This window comes from Anopheles merus, chromosome 3L (genome assembly GCF_017562075.2).
Source record: "Anopheles merus strain MAF chromosome 3L, AmerM5.1, whole genome shotgun sequence".
Classification (NCBI taxonomy): Eukaryota; Metazoa; Arthropoda; class Insecta; order Diptera; family Culicidae; genus Anopheles; species Anopheles merus.
Window position 1 is genome coordinate 20,060,694 of NC_054085.1, and position 22,678 is coordinate 20,083,371.

At 46.7% G+C, this 22,678-nt stretch overlaps 1 protein-coding gene across 3 annotated transcripts; it reads right to left on the reverse strand.

Annotated features, from left to right (window-relative positions):
* Window positions 1-1,304: 1,304 nt before the first annotated feature.
* Window positions 1,305-21,955, reverse strand: LOC121598259 (DNA-binding protein D-ETS-4). 3 transcript variants are annotated; one of them, XM_041924850.1, is made up of 6 exons: window positions 21,855-21,955; window positions 20,728-21,098; window positions 9,028-9,868; window positions 8,776-8,936; window positions 7,771-8,101; window positions 1,305-3,803 (listed from the first exon to the last, which is right to left on the reverse strand). In XM_041924850.1, exons 2-6 carry the CDS (start codon window positions 20,761-20,763, stop codon window positions 3,397-3,399), a joined length of 1,776 nt encoding a protein of 591 aa, XP_041780784.1. In that variant the 5' UTR covers window positions 20,764-21,098; window positions 21,855-21,955; the 3' UTR covers window positions 1,305-3,396. The 3 variants fall into 3 exon arrangements, with proteins under 3 accessions (XP_041780784.1, XP_041780785.1, XP_041780783.1); XM_041924851.1 differs by having other exon boundaries at window positions 21,865-21,950; XM_041924849.1 differs by lacking the exons at window positions 20,728-21,098; window positions 21,855-21,955 and adding an exon at window positions 10,915-11,210.
* Window positions 21,956-22,678: the final 723 nt, after the last annotated feature.

Consider the following 22,678-nt stretch of genomic DNA (forward strand, 5'->3'; position numbering starts at 1 on the left):
TATGGCCGCATGTCAAATGTTCGTGTTTATGCTACACCTTGAACAGTCGGGGTGTTTGTTTGTGGATGTAGCATAGGAATTAATCATATTTTTTATTAGTTGTATAGTGCATGTAGCTCTTACACTAGTTAATTGCCATTATTTTAGTTGTCGATATACTCCAATTAGCAAATCAGATAGCTAATCCTATGAGCCCTGCAATCCTGCCCGATGAATCATGAATCTTTCGTTGAAATTCATTTATATGAATCTTAAGCGATGAGTGTTTTGAATCGCGTATTTAATCTTCAAAGATTCATGAACGCATACAGATTTATAAATTCATAAACATTCATAAATTTCCAAATATTCATGAATCTGTTTAAAATCATGAATCTGTAGACATATATGATTTACAAGATACTTAATTGGAGGTGATCCCGTGGTACAGTCGCCAACTTGAACGACTTAGCGACATGCCCGTCGTGAGTTCAAGCCTCATATGGAGCTTTCTAGGCAGAAAGAAGTTACGCCAAGAGGAAGAAAAAGAAGAAGCTTAAGCTATATGAATCGAAGGATATGCCCTAGGCATCGAAGGATGAAGGAATAACCCTAGGCATTCACCAAACTTTCAAGATTTATGAATCAATACAACCGAGATTCAGATTCATTATATCATTTCAAAGATTCATTCAGATTCATGAACCTGAATCAGATACACCTAACGCTACCACTAACTGATTAGGACAATCTGGCTTGTCCAGCTCAAACGAGAGGGGAATTGTAATGATCAACATAAGTAGAAGGAGCATGCCTGTCATCTTGTCATCAAGATCATCTTGTTTGGAATATTTATTACACTGTTCAGCAAATCATACTTACTTCTTTCATATGGTCCAGCTCCCTTCTATGTTTTTTCCACAAATATTTTCTTTCTCCCAATTCAATCGTAGAATCAGTCGGATTTTTGTTTAGTTTCTAGTTTATTATACAAATCAATGCGTGTATTACATCATTACAGGTGCTTGCTAATCTCTACTTTCAACAACAAACATTCCATGCCTGGATAGTGTGTGTGTGTGTCTCTCTGACCAAAAGATATGCGTGCGATGGTGCGTTCGACATCGATGTATCGGTAAACTTGGTGGTAGCAAAGATTCTAGCGGCACCTATCTTAAATTCTAATCGATCGATCGATTACATCAATAGCTTGGTTGTGGTTATGTTTTCTGTTACATATATTAAACTGGGAAAGGCACTTAAATCACATGAAGTTATGTTCTTAGATTGTGGCTTAGGGCTAAATATCTTTTTTTGTTTTGTTGTTTTGTTATTATAAGCTACTACAAACAAATTATGCTCCTCTCGCGTGGAGCTACCCATGCACCAAGATGGTAGAGAAATATGTGTGAGACAACAGCGCTAACTAACGCTTTAATGAATAATCTGCTTAACAATGGACGAATGTTGACAAATTGTTGCAATGAAAAGCTTATAGCCCTTCCATTACACTGCGGTGGTGTAAAGGGGAGACTTGTGGCTATTAATCTTAAAGATAGTTCCTAAATTTTAACAACAACTCTGTTGACCTATTATGAATGACCACACTGTTGAGTGAAGATTCTTTTGTTGTATTCTTAGTTTAATTTAAAAAAAACAAGTCATTAAACTCTTCTTCCTTTCTCTCGATCACTCCCTTCCCTTTCTGACCCATCACATGTAACCGGCGAAAAGTCTACGATGAGAAAGTGAGCTCAAATGTCTCTCATCGACGACTGTTGATCGGTTGTGTGTCCAGAGCCGCCACGAAACCTTCCTCGCAATTCATTCTCCCTATTGATTTTACCAACTTCTACTTCTACTTCTACTTCTACTTCTATTTCTGCTTCTACTTCTACTTCTATAATATCAATGGGGAAACATTTCCCACTTTTGCTTCAAAACACTAACACTCTACTTCAAATATTGCAACGATAGCCTAGTACCACCGGTGAGGTTTCGACTTACGAAACCGGTTCCGGTAATTGTTTGCTTACGTGACTAATTGTTTTTATACTTATTGAGAAGAGATGAAGGATTTCAACTCGTTAAAAGTGAGATAAAAGTGTATGAAAGTGTTGTGCACAGCGAAGAAAAGAGAAAAAAGTAAGTGTTTGTAGAGTGTGAAAGTGAAAACAGAACAGATACATTTAATTTCTAAAAAAAAATCACAACAGCAAAATGCAGCTGTGTGTCGGAGAGAGTTCCTTAACCTAACCGTACGGATTCACTTACATACCTAGTTGTTTTTTTTATTATTTTGTTACGATCGTTTGTTTTTTTCTTCTTCTTCTTCGCTAAACCTTAAAACGTTGTAATGTTCATAGAACTTACAGTAAAAATATATCATAGATATATGGGACCGAAATTACCGAATCTGCCTTTTGTGGCCAGGCGCCCGTAATACCCGGTGCGCCCGGAAACCAGCACACAGCAGAATCGGTAAGCAAATACGTTAAAAAGTAAACGACGAATATTAAAGTCGAGACTACGACTCGTTGCGTCCCTACATGGGGATTGCTGCTCGAGAAGCCGGAGAATGCAGTTACTCTCTCGCATGCTTTCGAAAACAGTGATATAGAGGACGCTTCTCCACCTGCGAGACGCCATGTCCGACGTGCGGGTGTCTGTGTTTTTTTTCTCTCTGATTTCTCCATCCACAGATCGGATCCAGCATCAGGATAACACCGAACGGAGGAGAACAGAAGTGAGTGGTGTGTATGTGTTGGAGATTTTTGCTGGTACCGGGAGGATCTCCTACATTCAAGAAGAGCTCCACCAGGACCAATATCAAGGACGGTAAGTAATCACATCATTTTTTAAGAATATTATCCTAAAGCTTGTAAGCTCTATCTCGCTCTCTTAAGGGTTGTGTAAGCGCCGTCATCTGTCATATATACCGATCGGTCTGTCAACATTATTCTGCCCGGGTTAATACTACCCAAGAAGAAGAAGGTAGAGTCGTTCCGAAATCCGGCTAGATCTACAACGCTCACTACCTAATTCCCCCTCCGCAGTGACGAGAAGAGTGGTTGTGCCTGTGAGTGATAATACAAAAGAGTGATTACGTCTTAGCTGACTGCAAGTGCAAAAGAATGATGCCTAACCGACTGTCTGTGGTTAGATCGGCAACAAACTGTGCGTTAAAGTGTGCTTAAGCTGCTAAGGTATCCTGCCGAGCTTACGCGAGATATGTGCTCCTCTGTAACGTTTCTGAACGTTGGATGGTGCTGTCTGTTTTGTTGTTCTTTTCAAATAAATTACGCATAATAAATATTGTCCTACACTCTAGCCGCGGAAGTAAAATAAAACGGGGAAACTACAGCGCTACAGGCCGGGGTCGCTCGCAAGCAAGGTGGTTGGGCTGGTTGCCGTTCTCTACAGCGCGTACGGGCTGCAGAACTGGTACACCAACCGTTGCGAGCGTTCCGTCTTCTGCATGATACCCTTCTTGTAGTACTGCCGTATCGAGCGCGACAGCTTGTCGTAGTTCATGGCGGGACGGTTCTTGCGCCGGCCCCACAGTCGGGCGACGCGCACCGAATCCTCGATCTTGAACACACCCTTGGACCGGTCGATCCAGCGGATCGCGTTCTGGTGCTGTTCCGGGCAGGCGAGCAGCTCCTTCAGAAACTGCCACAGATGTATGTGGGACCCACCGTGCCGGGCCTTGGCCGGGGCAGGTGCTCCGGAAGCTCCGGTGGTGGCGCTGGTGGCGCTTGCCGATGGACCACCGGCTGAAGATGAGCTGCCAGGGCTTTCCAGCGGCATGTCTTCGTCGTCATCTAGAGGTGAAAAGAAAAAAAGAGTGAGAAAAACCAAACATGAAACAAAGGATAAATTGTGAGTGAGGAAGATCTTTTTTTTTTAAGAAACGTGAAAGATCCTCGCATGACTAAGCGATTTCACAACCATGGGAAATAACATGAGTGTTTGGGATTTTGGGCTCCAAAGTGGTTTTTGTGGCCTTCACCTAATTAGCTTGATGAGGGTTTTTGCCGATATCATCGCAGATTGCTGTCTGGTGAAAGATTCTGCGAAATTCCACAAGGTCCTAACAAAGCGAATGAATCACATTACGTGCGATTAAATTTGATTGGAGTTTCATCTTTCATGATTTTGAAGATTTCGTTTGAGTTCCATCAAATATTTTTGGAAAACCTTAAATTATGAGCACTAGAATGTCGTTGCCTAGGGCTTGGAACTTTCTAGCAAGATCTTTAGTAAACATAAACATAAACATAATCAATGATTAACAGACATCAAACCCTCATCAAAGCCTCAAACGAACTCCTAATAATCTCACAAGAGTTCAATCTAGCGGAAAGATTCTACAAAAACTTTCCTTTTTCAAACACTTCAATCCAACATGTCCTCGGCAAATGATTTCAATCACCTCCCTTCCCGCATTTGCTCTTCGACAAAGCTCACCCATCGAAAGCTATAACACACAGCCCCTCTACACACACACACACACACACACACACACACACACACACACACACACACACACACACACACACACACACACACACACCACACACACACACACACACACACACACACACACACACACACACACACACACACACACACACACACACACACACACACACAGACTGCGCTAAATGCCAAACGGTTTCAGACACATTCCGGAGCGCTTGTGTCACTGTGCCTGTGAATTAATGGTCGCGTTAACACCGGGACCGAGACAAGTCTTTTTCTCGCCGTGGTGACACCGTCGTGCCGCGACAGAAGGGGAAAGTATAAGACAAAGGTTTGCAGGCTCGCGAGCTTCGAACCACTGCTCAATTACCATAGGCAGGGGGTGGAGGTATGCAAATATGAAAGGTCCTGCACCTCCCCTCAGGTCTGTCGGGGTGGTTTAAAGTAAAACAAGCACAATAACAAAAAAAAACAAGCGTTCCCTTCGATTAAAAGCATTGCAAGGATGGAGAGCGATGAAAAACAATTATTTGAAACCAAACAAAAAACTTGTTACACGTAAAATGTGTGATTAAAGTCTTTTTTTTCATCCCAAAATCCCAAGGTCCCACAAATAAAGCTGGAAGACTGGTTAATAATAGTCTTGCTGCTCGAAGGTGAATGAGATGGAATCTTATAATCAGGTATTATTATTGGCTGTGGCGCTTCGGGACACACGCGTTTTCCCCCTGAGAGACACAGAGAGAGAGAGAGAGGTTGACCAACCGACGACAAAACGTTCAACGTCTCTTTGGGTGAGATTGAGAGGGATTGAGAGGAATGGTTGCGGAGAGACAGGACGGGTGCGAACGAAATGAAGCATGATGGTAGGCCGGTGCCGGTTTGGCAACACACCGCACGAGACGCGACGCGATCGAAGATCAGGCAGAGAAAGCAAACATTCGTGGCTGATGAGGATTACTATTTACCTCACGACGGGGAAGTTGGGGATGAAGCAGGTCTCTCTGTCTCTTTCTTCCCCACTTTCTCGATCTTTCTTCTAGTTCTTCATGTTGTGTTTTTCTTCCTGCGGTTGTTGTTGGTTTTCAATCGATAAAAGGTAAACCTCAAGGACGTTTGCGATGAGGTTATGTAGTAGGCAAGCAGCAACGACCGGGTGCGCCCGTCACCGCCATCTTCCACCGGGTGCAGAAGTGAAAGATTGTCCCTCCCTCCCTCCCTCCCCCCCCCCCTCCACACGGACCGGGGTTTAGTGGATATGGTGAAAATATGTGACCAACGCCGCGACGACAGGGGGAGCGCGTAAGTGCCTTCAAAACGATGATGGAGCCATTTTCTTTGGCCACAGCCACACTCGAATTACCTTTCCCGGGCAGGGATGGTGTTTGGACGGCCACTTTCTCCCACCCACCGCAACATGCGGGTGACTAGTTTTTTTTGCTTTTGCACTCTTCCTCTCTTTCCCTATCTGCCAAGTTTGCTGGCTGCGTCGAAATTAGTGGTGCAATTTCGCATGTTACCATCAAACGGCGTCGTTCGTTTGCGTTGTTTGGTTTTCTTAAAACGCAAAAAGATGAAATACTTAGTGGAAGGGAGAGAGAGACAGAGAGGGAGAGAGAGTAAGAGATAACTCATCCTAACCTCTCTGTATTGAAATAACAAACTTTTGGAACAAGGGGTGGCTTGCTGCTGTTCGGAGGAGGGATGGTTTCGTGGGGTGTGAAGAAAACAAACTCTCTTCTCTTGGCACACGGCACGGCAAATTAGCCAAAGTTACGTGAAGGAAATAATACGCAGTGAAAGAGCGCTGTTGCGTGCTGTGGATGCGAATGCGTTGCTCAATTGCAATCGGGTTACGATCGAAAGTCTGGGGCGTTGTGTGTGTGTGTGTTTTTTTCGTTTCTTCGTTTCTTGGGTTCACAGGGAGAGAAACTGTTTGTTTATCATATACACAACACCTCTGGAAAAAGGTAAAAGTCAGTCTTGACGGATTGCAAGCAGTGCACTGCATTCTGGAATTGAATACACAACCAGATCGCTTTTTATGGAAAATTCCATCCAAACTCCAACTCATATTTTTACGTCGCATCGGAGCTATTTCTCGAACAACGAAAAAGCTTGTGTTAATTAAACACGCTTCTGGAGGGATTAAAAAATCGCATGCGTAATAGTGAATGTTTTTCGAAGTTGGGGTTGCTTGGTTTTGATCCCGAAACCTGTTTCCTTTCCCCCAATTGTCAACCCCAAAGGAGCAGAAGCAATGGGGAAAAGGGAGTCAGTGTCAGAAAGTAGAGGAAAGGTAAAGCAAAACTTGCTCAGTTTAAGAAGTAAAGCAACAACAAAAAACACACACAATCCATCCAGCTCCAGACACGGGCGGGTGGGGAGGTGGACACAGGACGCGAGCAAGAAAGGAAGGAACAAACAAGCGGGAAGGGAGAAAGACCTTTGCCGTTTTGCTGATCGTTATTCCGAAGGTCGTTCCAAGGCGAAATGGTTTCTCGCGCCCTCTCGCGTGGACGTCTTGCGCGCGTGTGTTTGTTGCGCGAAGCGAGGTAAAGGGACAGGAGAGGAGGGCGAAGGGCGCTTGTGTATCTACCACGGCGCAACAGCAAAATCAATTTCACCAGAGAAAGTCTTGTCCAGAAGCGGCGCTGTTGATCGGTTAAGGTACGGTGCTGCGCTGTGGGGAGAAGAGCGCGGTCGTCGATGCTTAAGCGCAACGGTCGACGCGATGTGTATCGATACGACGGCAACAGTGTTTGTGGTAGGATTGGGTTTTCAATGGTTTGTGTGATTTTTTGTGTGTTGGAGTAGGAGTTCCATAAGTTTGAATACTTTAGAGGTGGCTTGGAGGGGGAAAAAGGGTGATCTTCAGTGAACTGAAACATGATCTAATATTTATAAAATAAGATGATTTCTATTGAAATAAATGCTTCTTAGTAGGAATGATCCTAAAAAATGGCAACGATCACTTCTGAAATCTCGAGGATCACGGAAGTATAGCACATGCAGGTTTCAAACAAAAAAAGACGATCATTTATTTCGTCTAGACATTGAATTTACTTCGTACGGACGAAGCCTCTTTGGTTCCAATCACGTAGAATGCTCAAAAATTCAATATCCCAATTGCAAAGACTGAAATAGAACTATCTATTCCTATTTCCCAATATTCCAATAGTATATGTCAATGTCCTGCAATGTCCTTGCAAAGACTCCAATAGATTTATCTATTCCAACATCAGAATAGCACATGTCAATGTCCCAATCGCATAGATTATAATACATAGTTCTTTATCAACTTACCGTCACTGATATCTCCATTCATTGAGTCACTGTCGAAGTTCTCCACCATCGGTGGACTGCTGCTTGGGCCGGGCGTAGCACAGCTGCTACCACTGCCAGTTCCAACGCCGGCCATCATCACACCACCCAGCCTACTGTCCGTAGGTAATCCAGTAGCAAAGCTAGATCCATTGCCATCGCCAGACACTGGAGCGCATCCCATCGACGAGATGACGCCACCGGTAGAAGTGAGACTGTCGGTAACCATACTATCGACCGTAGCATTATCACCGACCATTAGCCGATTGATCTGTTTCCACAGATCAAGGTAGCCGTGCAGCTTATCACCACCCTGTGTACGGAAGATATGCGCAAGATGAGGTGAAAAGGATTAGTAAAGGAGTCTAGAATATGCATCTCCAACGCTCCATTCAAAGCTCCCACTCCACAGAGCATTGGAATGGAATGTTCCGCAGAAACGGAATATGCGTCCCCAGCGGATGGGGAAGACTGGTTTTTTGTTTGTTTCACCGAGCGAGGTTAGCAAAAGGGTTGTGGGCCGAGACGTGCTGTAACGACTACGGAGCGATACGACCGAGCGTTACAAATACATAAAATCGCGGTGAAAGTGAAAAGCCAAGCCGCCCGGCGAAGCGAATGCGTCGAGCGGGCGTCCAAATGGCACAACAGACCCACGGGGCTTACACACACATACACACATGGTCGAACCAGTTTTGCGGTTAGAGTGGATGACTGGTGAGCGAATCGAAATCCATGGGCACATAAAAAAAGACGACCACGATGAGTAGCAGAGCTAAAGCATACAGCGATTTTTGGCGTACCCCTGTGACGGGGTACACAGCTCTCCAGCTGTGGTTGTGCGCGTTTGGCCTTCTCGCGATCGCTTGCTGTATGGAGCGAGAGAGGCTGACGTCATCGAGGTGTTGAGATCTGTTCGGTAACCGGGCCTTGGACCCTATGTGTGTGGTTGTGTGTTTGGCAATAGTTTTGTGCGATCGTGCTTACCTGTGGTATACGACGGACAAACTCCTCCAACGGTAGCGCTGCCAGTTGGGCACCATTTTCCGGGAACAGGGCGGCAAGGTTGTCTAACCGGGGCAGGAAGTACTTGCCCATCGCCAGCTCCAACCACTGATGGACCTTGGCCGTTGTCCACTGCTTGGGATCTGGGAGAGGCAGCAAATGAAAGGAAATACGTTATAGCGCATTATTGGCATCACATTATTCGAGAAATTAAGATCTCCCATGATCACTTACCGGAAGAGATGCCCAGCTCGGTACAGGTCGCCTGCATACCGTTCTTCATCTCCTGCAGGGCGAACTCGAACACCGGCCCAATGTCGGCATGGGTCGTCAGCCCTCCGATCAGCGAATCCAGCTCTAACGGTTTCAGATTGTGCCGGCGCTGGAAGCTGGTGTCCTGTAGATGCTCCCGCAGTATCTGGAATCCACCGGTCTGCGGTTTGCTGGCGGTGCCAGATGGTGGCTGCTCCAGCGGGCCCGAATAGTTCGGTTCCACCTTTACGAAGCCCGGCGAGGGCGACTGTGACTGATGGTGGTACGGCGATGAGTCACCGAGCAGCGACTCCAGATCGATGCTGGTTTCCGCACCGGAATCGTACTCCGTCTTGATGATCGGTTGATCCAGCAGACTGCCCGCCTGGTGCTGCTGGTGATGGTGGTACGGCGACACGGTACGGTGCTGATGGCCCGTTTGCTGGTGCGGATGGTCCAGCAGCCCGTAGGACGAGGCGGTCGATTCCGGCGATGCGGGATTGCTGCTGATAATGCTGCCGCAGCTGCTGTAGCCGCTGCTGCTGCTGCTGCTGCTCCAACTGTCCGACCAGGCCGTCGACGGGTGCTCCTGTTTCATCGGCTGCATCGGCACGTCGTGAAAGATCGTGGCCGGTATGTACTCCGGGCTCTGGGCGGGCTGGCCGCCGTACGACTGCTGCTGCTGCTGCTGGTGCAGCTGGGACTGGGGGCTTAGCGGCACTTCGCCGTCGTTCGACAGGTTGACGGACAGGTCGAACAGTTCCGCGTACGAGGCGTACACGTCCGACGTATAGTTACCGGCCGCCGGCACTGTTTGCGGTGTCTGCGGAGAGGACAGAAGAGGAACCAAAACAGATATTGAATTAGAATAAGTGGCTTCAAGAAGGTAGTCCAAGCATTGTGAACTGTCAACGGTGACACTCACTACTAGCAACTAGATCACAGACGAACACCACACACGCGCGCGCCCGAGAAGCGTGTATCGAGGCTTCTAAACCATATCACAGACTGACACACGCTTCCAGACCTAGAGCAAGGTGTAGTAGGCAAGCGCAGTTTGCCGGAGGCGATTCCTGCCATCTTACGAATCTAACACTCGCCCCTTCCCCTCGCCAAACTAACACACAAACAGAGAGAACAGCAAACGTAGTACGTTTCGCGAATTCCTTTCCACCTGCGTGTATTGCTCTGGCCCGTTCTCCTCCCTGTTGGGGCCTAAGCCCCCATGTTTCCAACGTGTGTAGTAGAGTCACAGCAGTCGTTGACGTCGGTGTGGGAACGTCAGCAGATATCGTCAAGTAAAAAAAAAAAGACTATCAAGCACTATGCGCGCACTAGTAGGTAAGGTAACCCATTCTACTACTACGCCATCGTTTCGCGTAATGCCATTTCCTGCTCTACACTGTGTCACGTTTTTTTTTGTTCTCTATCCCTCCCTGTGCCTCTCTCTCTCTTCTTCCGGGAGGCGTTTTAGAGTTCTGAATGGATTCGTCTTATTCTCAGGCACCTCAGGCAACAAAAAAACGCACACACAGAAGCTACTGCTGTTTCGTCTCCTTTCATCTACTCCCAGGGGGCGAGCTGACAAACAAGTTGGAGCGGAGCGCTGCTGGAGCTCCGTGCTTGGAGGTTCTAGCGCCTGCGTCATCTCAACTGGCTAACGGCTATGGCACGGTGTACACGTCGTCGGGTCGCATTAGTATTCGCAAACGACAGGCGCACAGGCTCCAAGGCCTACACGCTTCACTGGAGATTGTTGGGGCGCGCTGCTCGAGAGCTCACCTAGCTTCACCTGTGTGGAGCAGTGTGGGCTTTAGATCGTATCGATAGAGGAGCGCTTATACTCTTACCGCCGTGCTTTGCTCCCACCTGTTTCAGTAGCTCGTTCAGGAGCTGCTCGGCCACCCGGGCCAGTTGCTCCATCATCAGGGTGCTAGCCTCCCGCCCAGCACCGTCAGTGTTCGAAGATCGTTTGGGCATATTCGCGCGGTGGTGCTGGTTGTATGTCCACTTGTGTCACTGTTGAAGAGCGGTTACGCTTTACGCAGCTCGCTTGGTTGCACCCCTTTTATAGTTGCGCTGAGTGCTCCTCAGGCGCTTCAGGCAATTCGCACTAATCAAAAAAACATCTAATATCAACTATCTTCCTTGTACGTCTTATCACGGGGACGTTCTTTTTTGCAGATCCTATCGTACCAATTCCAACTAGGTTCGAGCGAGTTATGATTCTATTACATAAATGGCACCAAACATGGGTGGTGGGTCTGATAAGACGCACTTCTAGTGAGCCCGGTCCAGTTCTTGGAACTGTACCAACTTTGTTGCAATGCCGCCATGTTTTGATGGCTTTTTTTTTGCTCAGTTACTTCATCAGCAACTTCATCTTATCTTCGAATCGATTCAAATTCTGTGTCCCAATTGGTCCAGCCTCGGACCTCGCCGGAGCACCAATGGGAGAGACTTTGGGCTCCAGCACCTAACAAGGGGCGGACTATTAGTCAGTACCTGGCAGTGTAGAGGAAATGTCCTGAGGGGCGGGTTAGACAATCAGAACGGCAGAAAAGGTCGACACAAACTCGTTTTCCATCTTGCGAATGGCTTGCTTCACCGCCCTATACCGGTATGATCGGTAACGTAATGATCTAAATTTAGCTCACAACTTGGACGTACGTCTCGCACGTCAAATAATCGCTCAATCATCGTCTGCTGTGCGAGGAGGGAGAGTCACGCAGTTTTGCCGATCGTTTAAGATCATCCAGCATGATCCAGCAATGTGACCGAAAAATTGCAAACGATGATCATTGAAGACGTTAGTTCCAGCGTGTGTGTGTGTGTGGCAAGATCATCGAGGTGGCACCGCTTTTCCACCTATATACCCGACGGTACTACTAGCTTGACGTCAGCATCGATAGCTCTGATCTGATCGTTTGTGACGCTCGGAAAAGTACCTGCACGTCTGTGTACCGGGGGAGATCGCCGGGTGTCGATTAGTGGGAAATCGTTTATTGCCACTGTTTCCGACGCTCGGGAAAAGCTGCTTTCGGATCATTGTGTTGTGAAGCGGTTTTCGGTGGGAAATATAGTGCCCGACATCAAATGACGTTTCTCGCTGCATGTATTATTGCCTCGTTCTCAGAATCTCCGAGCCCGCTCCAACGTTCTAGTGATCGTTCGCAGGCGCTACAATTTCCAGCGAAGTCTCGTCAGGCGCTGATGCATGTGCTTGCTTGTGGGTCGCTGTTAGCATTACGCGATGGTGCTGGGTCCGTTTGAATGGATATTTAGCTTTTCTCACTGGGGGTTGAATTAAACGCGTCACGCGTGTATTATTGACAACCGGGTGAAAATGTGTGCATTTGCAAATTTTGTCCCCATCTACAGTGCGCACACCAGGCCGCCGCCGCCGCACGAATCGCTCACGATCACGTACCGTACCGGTAGGATTGTTCTATGCTGGCACACCTTAAACTCCAGGGGATTGTTTATGCAAGAAAACAACGACAGACGTGTGACATGCATCTCCCCTGTTCGGTATGCGGCACCATAAATATTTATGTCAGCACGCTCTAGCATGGCGATTTCGCCCGACGACCGGCTGCGAATGGTGCATTTCGAGCCTTCCACACCCACGGGCTTTGCATTCAACCTGCAAAGGTAGCAAATAAAAAAAGGTGGCAAACAAATTTACCGCTTCTCGTGCTTCACATCGGTACACAACTGAAGGGCTCAAAACTGTTTGGCAGAAGCGGCCAACTTTCTGTACCGAGTTGACGAGCGCGCGAACGCACTCAGAAATCTAATGAAGCTATCACACACTGCTGAAGAAAACACCGTCCCGCTGCACACTTTCGACAGCGATCGCTTCTCGCGCATTTTGCGGCCTCGTGTCTCGAGATCGCTACCTTTCCCGACGACGACCCGGTACACCCGGGTGGCAGGCAGCAAGGTTCATTGCTAATTAAAGGCAAACCAGAACGATACCTGAATGCTTGGCAATGATGCTCTCGATAAGGGCAATTAGGCAGCGCAGCCGCAGCCGAAGAAAGTGACCGACGTGCGCTCTAGAATCCAGATCCAGTAGAATGTATACGATCTTGGGATGGGCATGCCCATCGGCCGACTGGTTCTGGTCGGTGGCCGCTTCCCAAGGTCTTCCTGTCCGTGGTGGTCAGCCACGTTTGGTGATCTATCCCGGTTCGGTGGCAACTTTCCCTTGCAACCACACTGCACGGACAAGGGGACATCGATCTGGAGCAATTAAATTAAAGCCAAGTCCCAGTTTCCCTTTTGCGATTGTTGTGCGATGTTGTTGTGGCGCAAAAAAAAGGGCCAAACAGGTGTGGATCGCACTGCGGAAGTAGTAACTCTCGGCTTCGATGGCACCATATATGGAGGGGGGGCAGCGAGCAGCCAAGAATAGCAGGTTTGCTGGGAACATACTGGGCGCAGCAGCATCGAACGATGATGAATGGCGTTTTGGGAATTGGGCTGTGATGAATGAGGAAAAGAAATGAGTGATAGTGCAGTGGGTGAGTTATGGTCAGTCCGTGTGCAAGCCAGACGCTGCTTGTGGCAATATATCAGCAGCAGACATCAGAGCAAGTTTAAAGGTGCTTTTATTGATTCATTTGTGGATTGGTTCCTTTGTAATAAGAAATAATTATCATTATATTAAAACCTTGCCCTAAGGATCTTCATACATGTTGGTAACATGAAATCACTTGATCGCATTCTGAGTATTTTTCATAAAAGCCAGGAATAATACATCTGTACATACAATACATCTGATACATTAAATGTAAGAGATCGGTTGAATATTTCCAAAGCTCTCTTACTAACGATGCCGTCTCTTGAAAGTCTCATGTAAAAAAGGGCTTAGGTCGTCCTAAAGCCTGGGTGGGAATGGAATTACTAATTGATAATCATTAGTGAGAAACGGTTATCGTGTGATTTGATAAAATTGACATGCTTTTTTGGATTCACATTACGAAAAATCCAAAAAAGCATCAACAAGTCACAACATGTCTTAACAAAAATAAGACATCCGCGTTATCTTAATATCTGAGAGGACTGAAAGTGTGCCAGATACATCAGTCCCCTAATTTCGCATGAAGACAATATTCTATTACATTTATTCATTATACTCTTTCAGCAAAATAACACGTCCTAGTGGAGATCCACTTTTTGGTCCTAAATGATTCTTTAATGCATGCTTTAAGACATATTTATGACTTCTTTCTTTACATCTAATAACCATTCTTGAGTCTAAACGACTTCTACGCGTACGAGCAAACATCCTAATGTCTCCTAGATTTAAGAAAGGAGGTACAATCCTGAGATGGTGGTCTATAAATTACATTTATTCGTGTTTGAATTGATATTCACTATTCCTGATTTCTTGGCTGAATTCGTGATTAAATTGTTTAACCATAAAGGTTTAAAAATGTAAACATTCAATGTCTTATTCTATTCGGCGTGTATGTCAGATGGTATTTCCTAAATCTAACGATTCTATCAGATCCTGTGCCATACGATCATCAATGACATTAATGCTCACGAACATGTCCAACGCTGTTCAGGAAATTGTCGTGCTTCGATTGGTATGCCAATTTCATGTCATTAGTAATGGATGTTTGGTTTGGAACTAAAATCAATTCTATCACCGTAGAACAAAAAAGTACGGTAGAAGAACAGGCTACAATAAATGGCATTTGAATCTATGCCATTACTTCGACTTTAACCTTAACGCGCATCGCACCACAGTGTATTGCAAAAAAAAAACCCTCGCTAATGTGGAACAAGAGGTGTGTCATTTAGATTAGTCAGCAGTTTTTGGGTTTTGCTATGCAGCTACGATTTTGTATAATATAGCAAAGTAAATTTGCATATTTGCATTAACCATGATGATCTAACTGTGGAACGGTAACGGACCAATCGATCGCCACGGTCATGCCCTTTTGCTTCGTTTCGAAGAATTTCGAAACTACAAATTCGTGACACTGGTACTCACACACTCACACACAAAATCCCTCATCTCCAAAGCTTTTTGTACTAAAAAAAGGAGTAATAATTACACCACAGCGAATTCAACACGCAATCGCTTTTAACGTCCGCGGCGGCTGCCATTCTGATCCTCCCGTGAAGAGATTATTTATAAATTTTCTTCCCAAAACCCGCCTAAAAAGCCTAAACCCTCAAGACCCTGCGGGGTGAGTTTTTGGGGCTGGCCGGTCACACTCATTAGTATGCAGGAATCTGGTAACATTATGCAAAATTAACTACCGATATGCGGAGCGTAAAGGCAGATTTTCGACAGAGGTTTTTTGTTGCTGCTGCTGCTCAGAGCTTTGCGGAGGGATAACTTCGACACGCGGGGCAACATGTAAACCGTCGCGTACCTTCCTCTCTCAAGCCCTGGCGAATAAGCTCCGTCTCGAATCGAGATTCATTTACTGCTGCCATCCAAAGATCCAGCGACGGCCCCAAATGTACGCAATAAACACGGCAGCAAATGAGTGAACACACCCGGACCGCGGCGACCGGTTCTCCCCAATTGTTGCTGTTTGCGAATGCTGATCGCGGAAGCAACCAAAATTCGATTCGATTCGTGCTGCCATTTTGTTAGTCGTTGCGCTCTCTGTGTCTGTGTGCGTCTGTTCCACCGGAGATTCTATGGCCGCGCAGAGCAGAAACCTTTCAGAACGCGAATACCGGTTTCCTGTTGAGTGGGGAGTCGGTAAGCTTTTCGGGGTGTGTGCGCGATCTCGTGATCTTCTCACCGTAGTGCTGCTGTGCGCCGAATCAACTCAGGCAACTATTTAACACCACCGTTTAGTTGCGGCGCAATAAGGGCAACCCTTGCCTGTTCCGTAGCGAATTGAAGCAACACTTTCGATTTCGAGAACGAGTCACGCTTTTGCGGTGTTTGCCGGTGTTTGCGTGTGTGACGGAAAACAGATCGCCTGTCGTAGGTTGAAGTGTTGTCCCGGAGCTTCGGATCGTTTCCTGGATTAGTCGCTGCACCTAGCACCATCCACCTTAGGGTTGCACAGGCGCTCACTCCGCCAGCCTTGAGAAGCTGGTTCGGGGAGTATGTTTTTCTTTTTTTTCAACTGGATTAACGTTGCGTAACTACCACGGCGCACGGTGCAGGCGAGTTCGACTCTTTCGAGCGAAGCTGCATTTTTGGGTCACTCCGGCCGGAGTGAAAGTGAAAGGCCAAACCCGAACCGCCCCCCCCCTCCGTGTGTGACGTCAAGCATTTGAAAGCGCGCCACTGCCACCATGAAGGGTTGTGAATCAGATTTTCAACCAGTGCACCATCCAGTGTTGCACAAGCTCGGCGCAAGTGACCATGCAGAGTCAGTCTGAGTCAGCGATCGACGTCAAACAAAATCTGTCCTTCGAGTATCGAGCAGCATGGAATTGGTTGGAAATTCCCAAACACACACACACACATGGTATCGATAGTGTGTACCAGAGAATCAGCAGTATTGCAGAATCTCTCTCGTGTGCGCCTCTTGCCTCACGAACCATTACGTAAGGCGGTGGATAGAGCCCAAAACGGATAAAAAAAACGACGGCTTGTTGCTAATTCCATTGCTTCAAGAGTGCCAACGGGGGAAAACCCAACAACCGTTCGGCCCTCATCGACCACGACTCTCTTCATCGTAACAACAAGCCAGGTCCGCTTGTGCAGCAGCGTGTACAGCCATCTTGAGGCGGTGGTCGTGCGCGCGCGCGCGCGACTTCAATTGCGCGATGGCACAAGTGACGAACTCGTGTTTCGTTTTGCTTGCGCGATCGTGCTGCAATGTAGTGGCACTGTGGCCAAGATTCGGAGCAAGGATATCCAGGAAGCGGGTTGAATTCCATTCCCTTTCATCAACGTTGCTCGCTTTGGCTCGCTGTGGCCTCATCGCTCTCTGTTCCAACATGTAAACATTCACGTACATTCTTGCCTGCTCTGGGCAGACTTGAAAGGGGCCTTTGAATATGTGTCTCCCCCACGGGCTCAAGGTTGCCTGCAGGGGAGTGCAGCATTATGGGCAATAGAATAGAATTCTAAACGTTTCTAAACGGGTGAAGCAGAAAAAAGGTGTGTGTGTGTTGCTGCCGAGACGGTGGCACACAAAATGGCAAACCCCAGCCTGTCGGTGGGTACGGCATAAAATATGGCGACCCGTCGCACCAGCCGCCGATGAAGAACCGGAGTCGTTTAAGCCGGATTTATGTGCGCCAGATTGAAAGATTGTCACGACATGGGACAGCAAAATCAGATCGGTTTCCTGGTTCGGGTGGCACACCAACTCCCTGCCACGCTTTGGCTTTTGCTTCATTATTGATCGCTGCTTTATCGTGCGCCAGAATCGCATGACCGATTGACGTCGGTTTGATTTGCTTTTGCTTCGCATGTTTCTGCAAATCAAGCCGAAGCTAAAAATAGAACCCTTCTTAACGTTCGTGGTGTGCTGCGGCGCGAGCAGGATTAAATGCAAATTAAGCCACAGCAATAAATGCGCCGGATTGAATGTGTTCCCATTAGCAAACAAACTGTTATAGCCGTGTGCCATAAGGGGGTAGGTGGTTTGCTGGTTGCCCGTTACAACTAAACAAACCTCGAGAACAAAGCACCTCGGCCTGGTAAGGACAGGAACCATCTGGCCCAATCAAGTTGGATTTGCCTTTCGCTCCTTACCGTTTTTCAGAAGGGGTTTGAAGGGAGTCTGAGGTCCAAGCGCACATTATTGCCATCGTTCAATAAACTACACAAACGGATAAAAGTGAAAGTTTGTTGTGTCCAGGTGTGGTGGTTGTGTTTGCAAAAAAAAAAAGAAAAGAAAAATGGTGTTGCAATTTTTACGACACCGTGCGCGAGACCTGCCTACCAGCTTACTACTTGCGCTTGTGTTTTATTAGCGTTTATCTCAGGTCGTATGGAGGAGAGGTGGAAAGCTCAACGCAAACAAGGCGAAGCAAAAGTACAAAGTACTGTGAAGGTCGTCCCACGATCGTGTAGCGTGGCATCAAAAACTGGCACACACTGTATTTGCCCCCCAAGTGGCCGTAGTCGTCAAACAGGCGCGCTAGCGTGCCCAGTGCCAAGCCTGGAGCTTGTGAAACCATCTTGTGCGAGCGCGAAGACGACGACGATGATGATGTCATCGGTAGTGGATTAGGCTAAGGTTGGGTTTGGTGTGTGTTGGTGAGATACCTGGGACCGTCCAGCCGTTCGTTTCGGGTGATCTTTACAATTTGCACCTCGAGTAGGTTCGCGCGTATGCAAAGAGAAGTCAGACATTGATGGACGGCCCGTTTGGAGCGTTTTTTTTCCTGCAATATCACACAATAAACCCGGAATGCTCCGGAGCTATTCCGACTACAGTGTCGCTAATGACATTCGCAAACATTGGTGAAATGGTGTAACATTCCTACCACTGTGGCGGGCGGTGATTATCGTAGTGTAGATTCCAACCCCATAGAAAGCCCCTAGGCACTCATGGGGCCGCCGTAGGTAGGTAGTAGTACGCTGACTAAGCGATCTGAGCAACTGATTTTTGCATATCACTCACGTCACTTCCCGCGCGCGCACAGTGGGCGCAGGACATGGCGAGTGAGTAACCGCAGCACACACACTAATGACGTCCGTCCGAAACCAGTCCTTTGCGCTGTAGTAGGAAACACGGGGCATTCGCTAGCGTCAGGCAGCAGTGGAGACCGGGGGCGAGAGGGAAATTAATTCCACGATCGAGTAGGGGGATTTTTGATCGATGCAAGCCGTACAGTGCAGTGCCCGGAAGACGAAATCGTCATGTTGACGATGACAATGTCTAATTACGCAGGATAGTGTGAATGCGCAAGTGAACGTTTAATCGATTATTCAAGAAATGCTTTAGCTTTGGAGGAAAAAGGTTGCACCGAGAAGCTGAGGGAAAAATTACAACAAAATATCGTTTGTTTTGTTGGTGTCACATGAAAAATAAACGTTTTTTTAGTTACTTACAGCTGTTGCAGCTAAATATTGGCTCAAACTCACCTATTTTTGGGTCTAAGGCACCAATTTTGGACAGCGTGTCACAATGTTTGCCTCTTGGGCACCAATTTTTGACAGTAGGCATCAATATTTGTCTCTAAGGCATACTTTAGGCATTGTTCATTGTAAGTCAATCACTTTATTTACTAAATGCATCGTAATGTCAGAAACTGTGTGTTTCAAAATCATTGAATTTCAGTGAAGTTATTATTAATTCAATTGGTAGAAGTTAAAAATAATAACATTGTTATGCCAATTTTGGAAGAATTCATGAAGTGAAGAAAGTTGGCATGTATTTTCAGAGGTAAATACTGTTTAGAAAACTTATCGAAATTTTATTAGTTTTTTTTTCACTAAAAAACAATCAAATTACTCAACCGTTTTGTAGTGTGTAATTAATTTTTTTATAATTCAATGCTACAGTTTTTATAAATCTGTAAAAATATGTAGTAAATTTATCATGTTTCCTGCAAGAGTCAAAAACTGAAGCAAAAATTGATGCCTTATAGGCAAAACTTGGCGACAACGACTGTGTTTAAGTATTACCACTCAATGTACAATTCAAAGTTCTGCTCTTGGAGTGTAAGTAAGCGCCCAAACGTACCTCATGTCTTCAAGATGGAGAAGCATGGTCATTGACGTAATGTGAGCTTTTGGGGGAATAATTTATTTGTTTACTCATTATATCTATTAGGCTTATTTCATAGCATTGGTTAATTCAAAAGTGTCTTGTGTTATTTTGTCTTTTTTATCATTTTCAATTAAAGACTTTAAAACGTTGCTTTACAACTTCCACTTAGCACGCTTGTACTAAAAAAGTGTTTTTTTTAATTAAAATTATTAGCACAAGCCATCTCAAAATGGTTCCAGAAGAGGCTTTGACGCCATTCAAAGCATCTCCAGCGCGTGCTGTGATAGTTTTGAAAGCAATAATCATGCTAATTACATCACAACACACAACAAAACAACAAATAAGGGACAACACACACACACACCGACACAAAATGTCCAGACTGTACTAAGCACATTAGCACCGTCATAAAACCATCCCCCTTATCCGTCCAGGCACGATGGGAAGAGGGTAACGAATCAAACAAACATATCCATCTCGCAAATATTGCGAGTCGCCGAGTTCCCAGAGCACATCCACCTTCAGGCGGCCATACTTCAATCAGGCAAAATAATACACCTCCAACGTCTTCGTGGTGGGCGTGCCTGTGTGTGTATTTGCACTTGAACCAGGTATATTTGCACCGAAATTAACTATTCCATCCATTCCGGCCAGGCGAGCGCGTCGTTGGCAATTTACAGAGCCGCCGCATAGCCGCTTGAATAAATGCGTTTTAATTGCCTTCCCGGCCCGTCCGAGAGGGGCATCCGAACGAACGAACGAACGTCAATTACATATGGTAGGTGTGCGAGCGAAATGAAAAAAAAAGTGCGCCCGATCAAGTAGGCGAAAAGTGCGTCATCGATCGGGTGCCACTGCGGCCTCTTCTCCAGTCGCGGCGGCGTAGTGTGAAAAATTACATCACACGCTTATTTTCTTTTCGGCCGCTTTGCTTTCCTTCCCCCCCCGCCCCCTCCAACAACGCCATGAGAGCGTGGAAAACTCTCACCCTACCACGCTTGCTTTGTCTGTCGCTTACCTTTTCCTTCGGGTACAGCATCATCTCGTACGCCATTGTTGTTGTTTTTGCTGCTGCTGCTGCTACTGTTTGTTGCTGTGATGAGCGACGTAGCGTTTGTTTACGTTTTTAAGGTAGTAGTGGTAGTACGGTAATCTTTTTGCTCTTTTTTTGTTTCGGCGCAGACGCTTGATTATGATGACGGTGTGTGGATGAATGCGCGCGCGTTATCAAATCGCGGGAGTTTGCTGATAGGCATACACACGCGCACTGTAGACACACACACACGACACTACACTTACTGCTGACTACACTGGCTGTTATTTCACCTTTCACTCGCCGAAGCCGAACTTTTCTGTGGGTGTTTGTGTATTGAAAGCAAAACTTATCTCCTTCACACACAAGAAAAAAAAAGATGCAACAGTGAGTGGGTGGTGTGATTTGTTTGCGCGTGTTGTAATTGCAATCTCCTCGCACGGGTTCAAAGGTATCTTTGCGATTGTTCTGCTGCAACTTTAAGGCACGGTTGTTTCTCTCTCCCTCTCTCTTCCTCTTAAAAAAGGTATAAATGTACGTTTAAATAAAGCTTTTTAATCGTTTCGTGTATTCGCCAACAACGGTTCGGGTCTAGAGATCCGCGAGCCTGGACACCACTGGCACGGAGCACTGATAAGACAGGTTGTTGGCAATGGATGGCGCTATCAGCGAAGAGTGGCACACTTCGTTGATTTGTTTTCTTTTTTTTTGTTGGTTTGCTCTCGACTCTTCTCTGCAGACTTGTTTGCCCTTCCCAAAGCCCTCCACACAGACGGTGGTGGTCGTTTCGGGGTTGCCTTTTTTCTACGTGATTTAGTTGCAAAACGCCGCACACCGATGCTACGCGCGATAAACTTTAACCTTCGCTGGTGTGGTTAACCACTTCACCTCCGTTCTTTGCTGTCTGTCTGTCTTTAGGTCGCACCTTGGCTCACTATTCCGGCAGCACGACGCACTACCGCACTGTTGTTGCAACGCACTTGATCCTTTCCAGCGCTACTGTTCATTGCGTCTAGCGAGAGCCGTACACTTGCAATCGGATCAACAAAAACAACAAAAAGCACAATTTATTTATTTGCGTTTGTGAAAAATCATTAAACACAAACACCTACACACACGCACACACAAACACTGGAGCAGGTATGGGGAGCGCACAGCATCCGGCGGACGCACAACTGCTTCGTTCGGCTTTTGGTTCGGGAATAAGCGAACGGTTTGCGAACGCGCTCGGGCTAAGCCGTGATCGTGCGCCAGGCCGAACCGACGCAAAAATCCCCCGCCGCCGGCCGCTGGTTGGCGCGCTTTCACTCGCTCTGGTGCGCTCTCGCGTGTCGGGCCTGAGCGGGAGAACGAGAGCACTGGAGATTATTGGCGAAGCACGAAGGTTCGGCCCCCAAACTCTGCTCGCCCCCGTGCCAGCCTGCCCCCCCCACACATTGTAAGGGACGTGTGGGGGTTGTGTTGAGTTGCTGAATGTGGTGTGGTAGTGGTTGAATGGCGGCGTTGGGTAGAGGCCCCGGCGCGCAAAACCGTCAACCTACCCCGTGAGGAGGGGTGCGTGCGAGTGTGTGTGTGTGTTTTTTCTTCTCTTTTTGCTATGCTTCTCTCCCCTCTTTCCGTGATCTTTGCTGCTCCGCTCCCGCGACCGTGTGTCGTTTGAAAGTTTATTTTTCACATCTTTGCCACAAACTGGTTACGCGTGTGTGTATGTGTGCTTGTGTGTTTGTATTTGATTGTATTAAGCTCTTGTCTTGTTGTTGTCTTTTTTTTTGTTCTCTGTTTCTGTTGCGTGTGTTTTATCATGTTTTTTTTTTGTATATTTTATTTTATTTCCTTTACTGTTTGTTGTTTGTCTATTGCTTTGTTGGGGGATTTGCTTATTGGAGACTATTTGATATTTTATTCACTCCCACGTCATTGCTTCGATGGGTTTGGC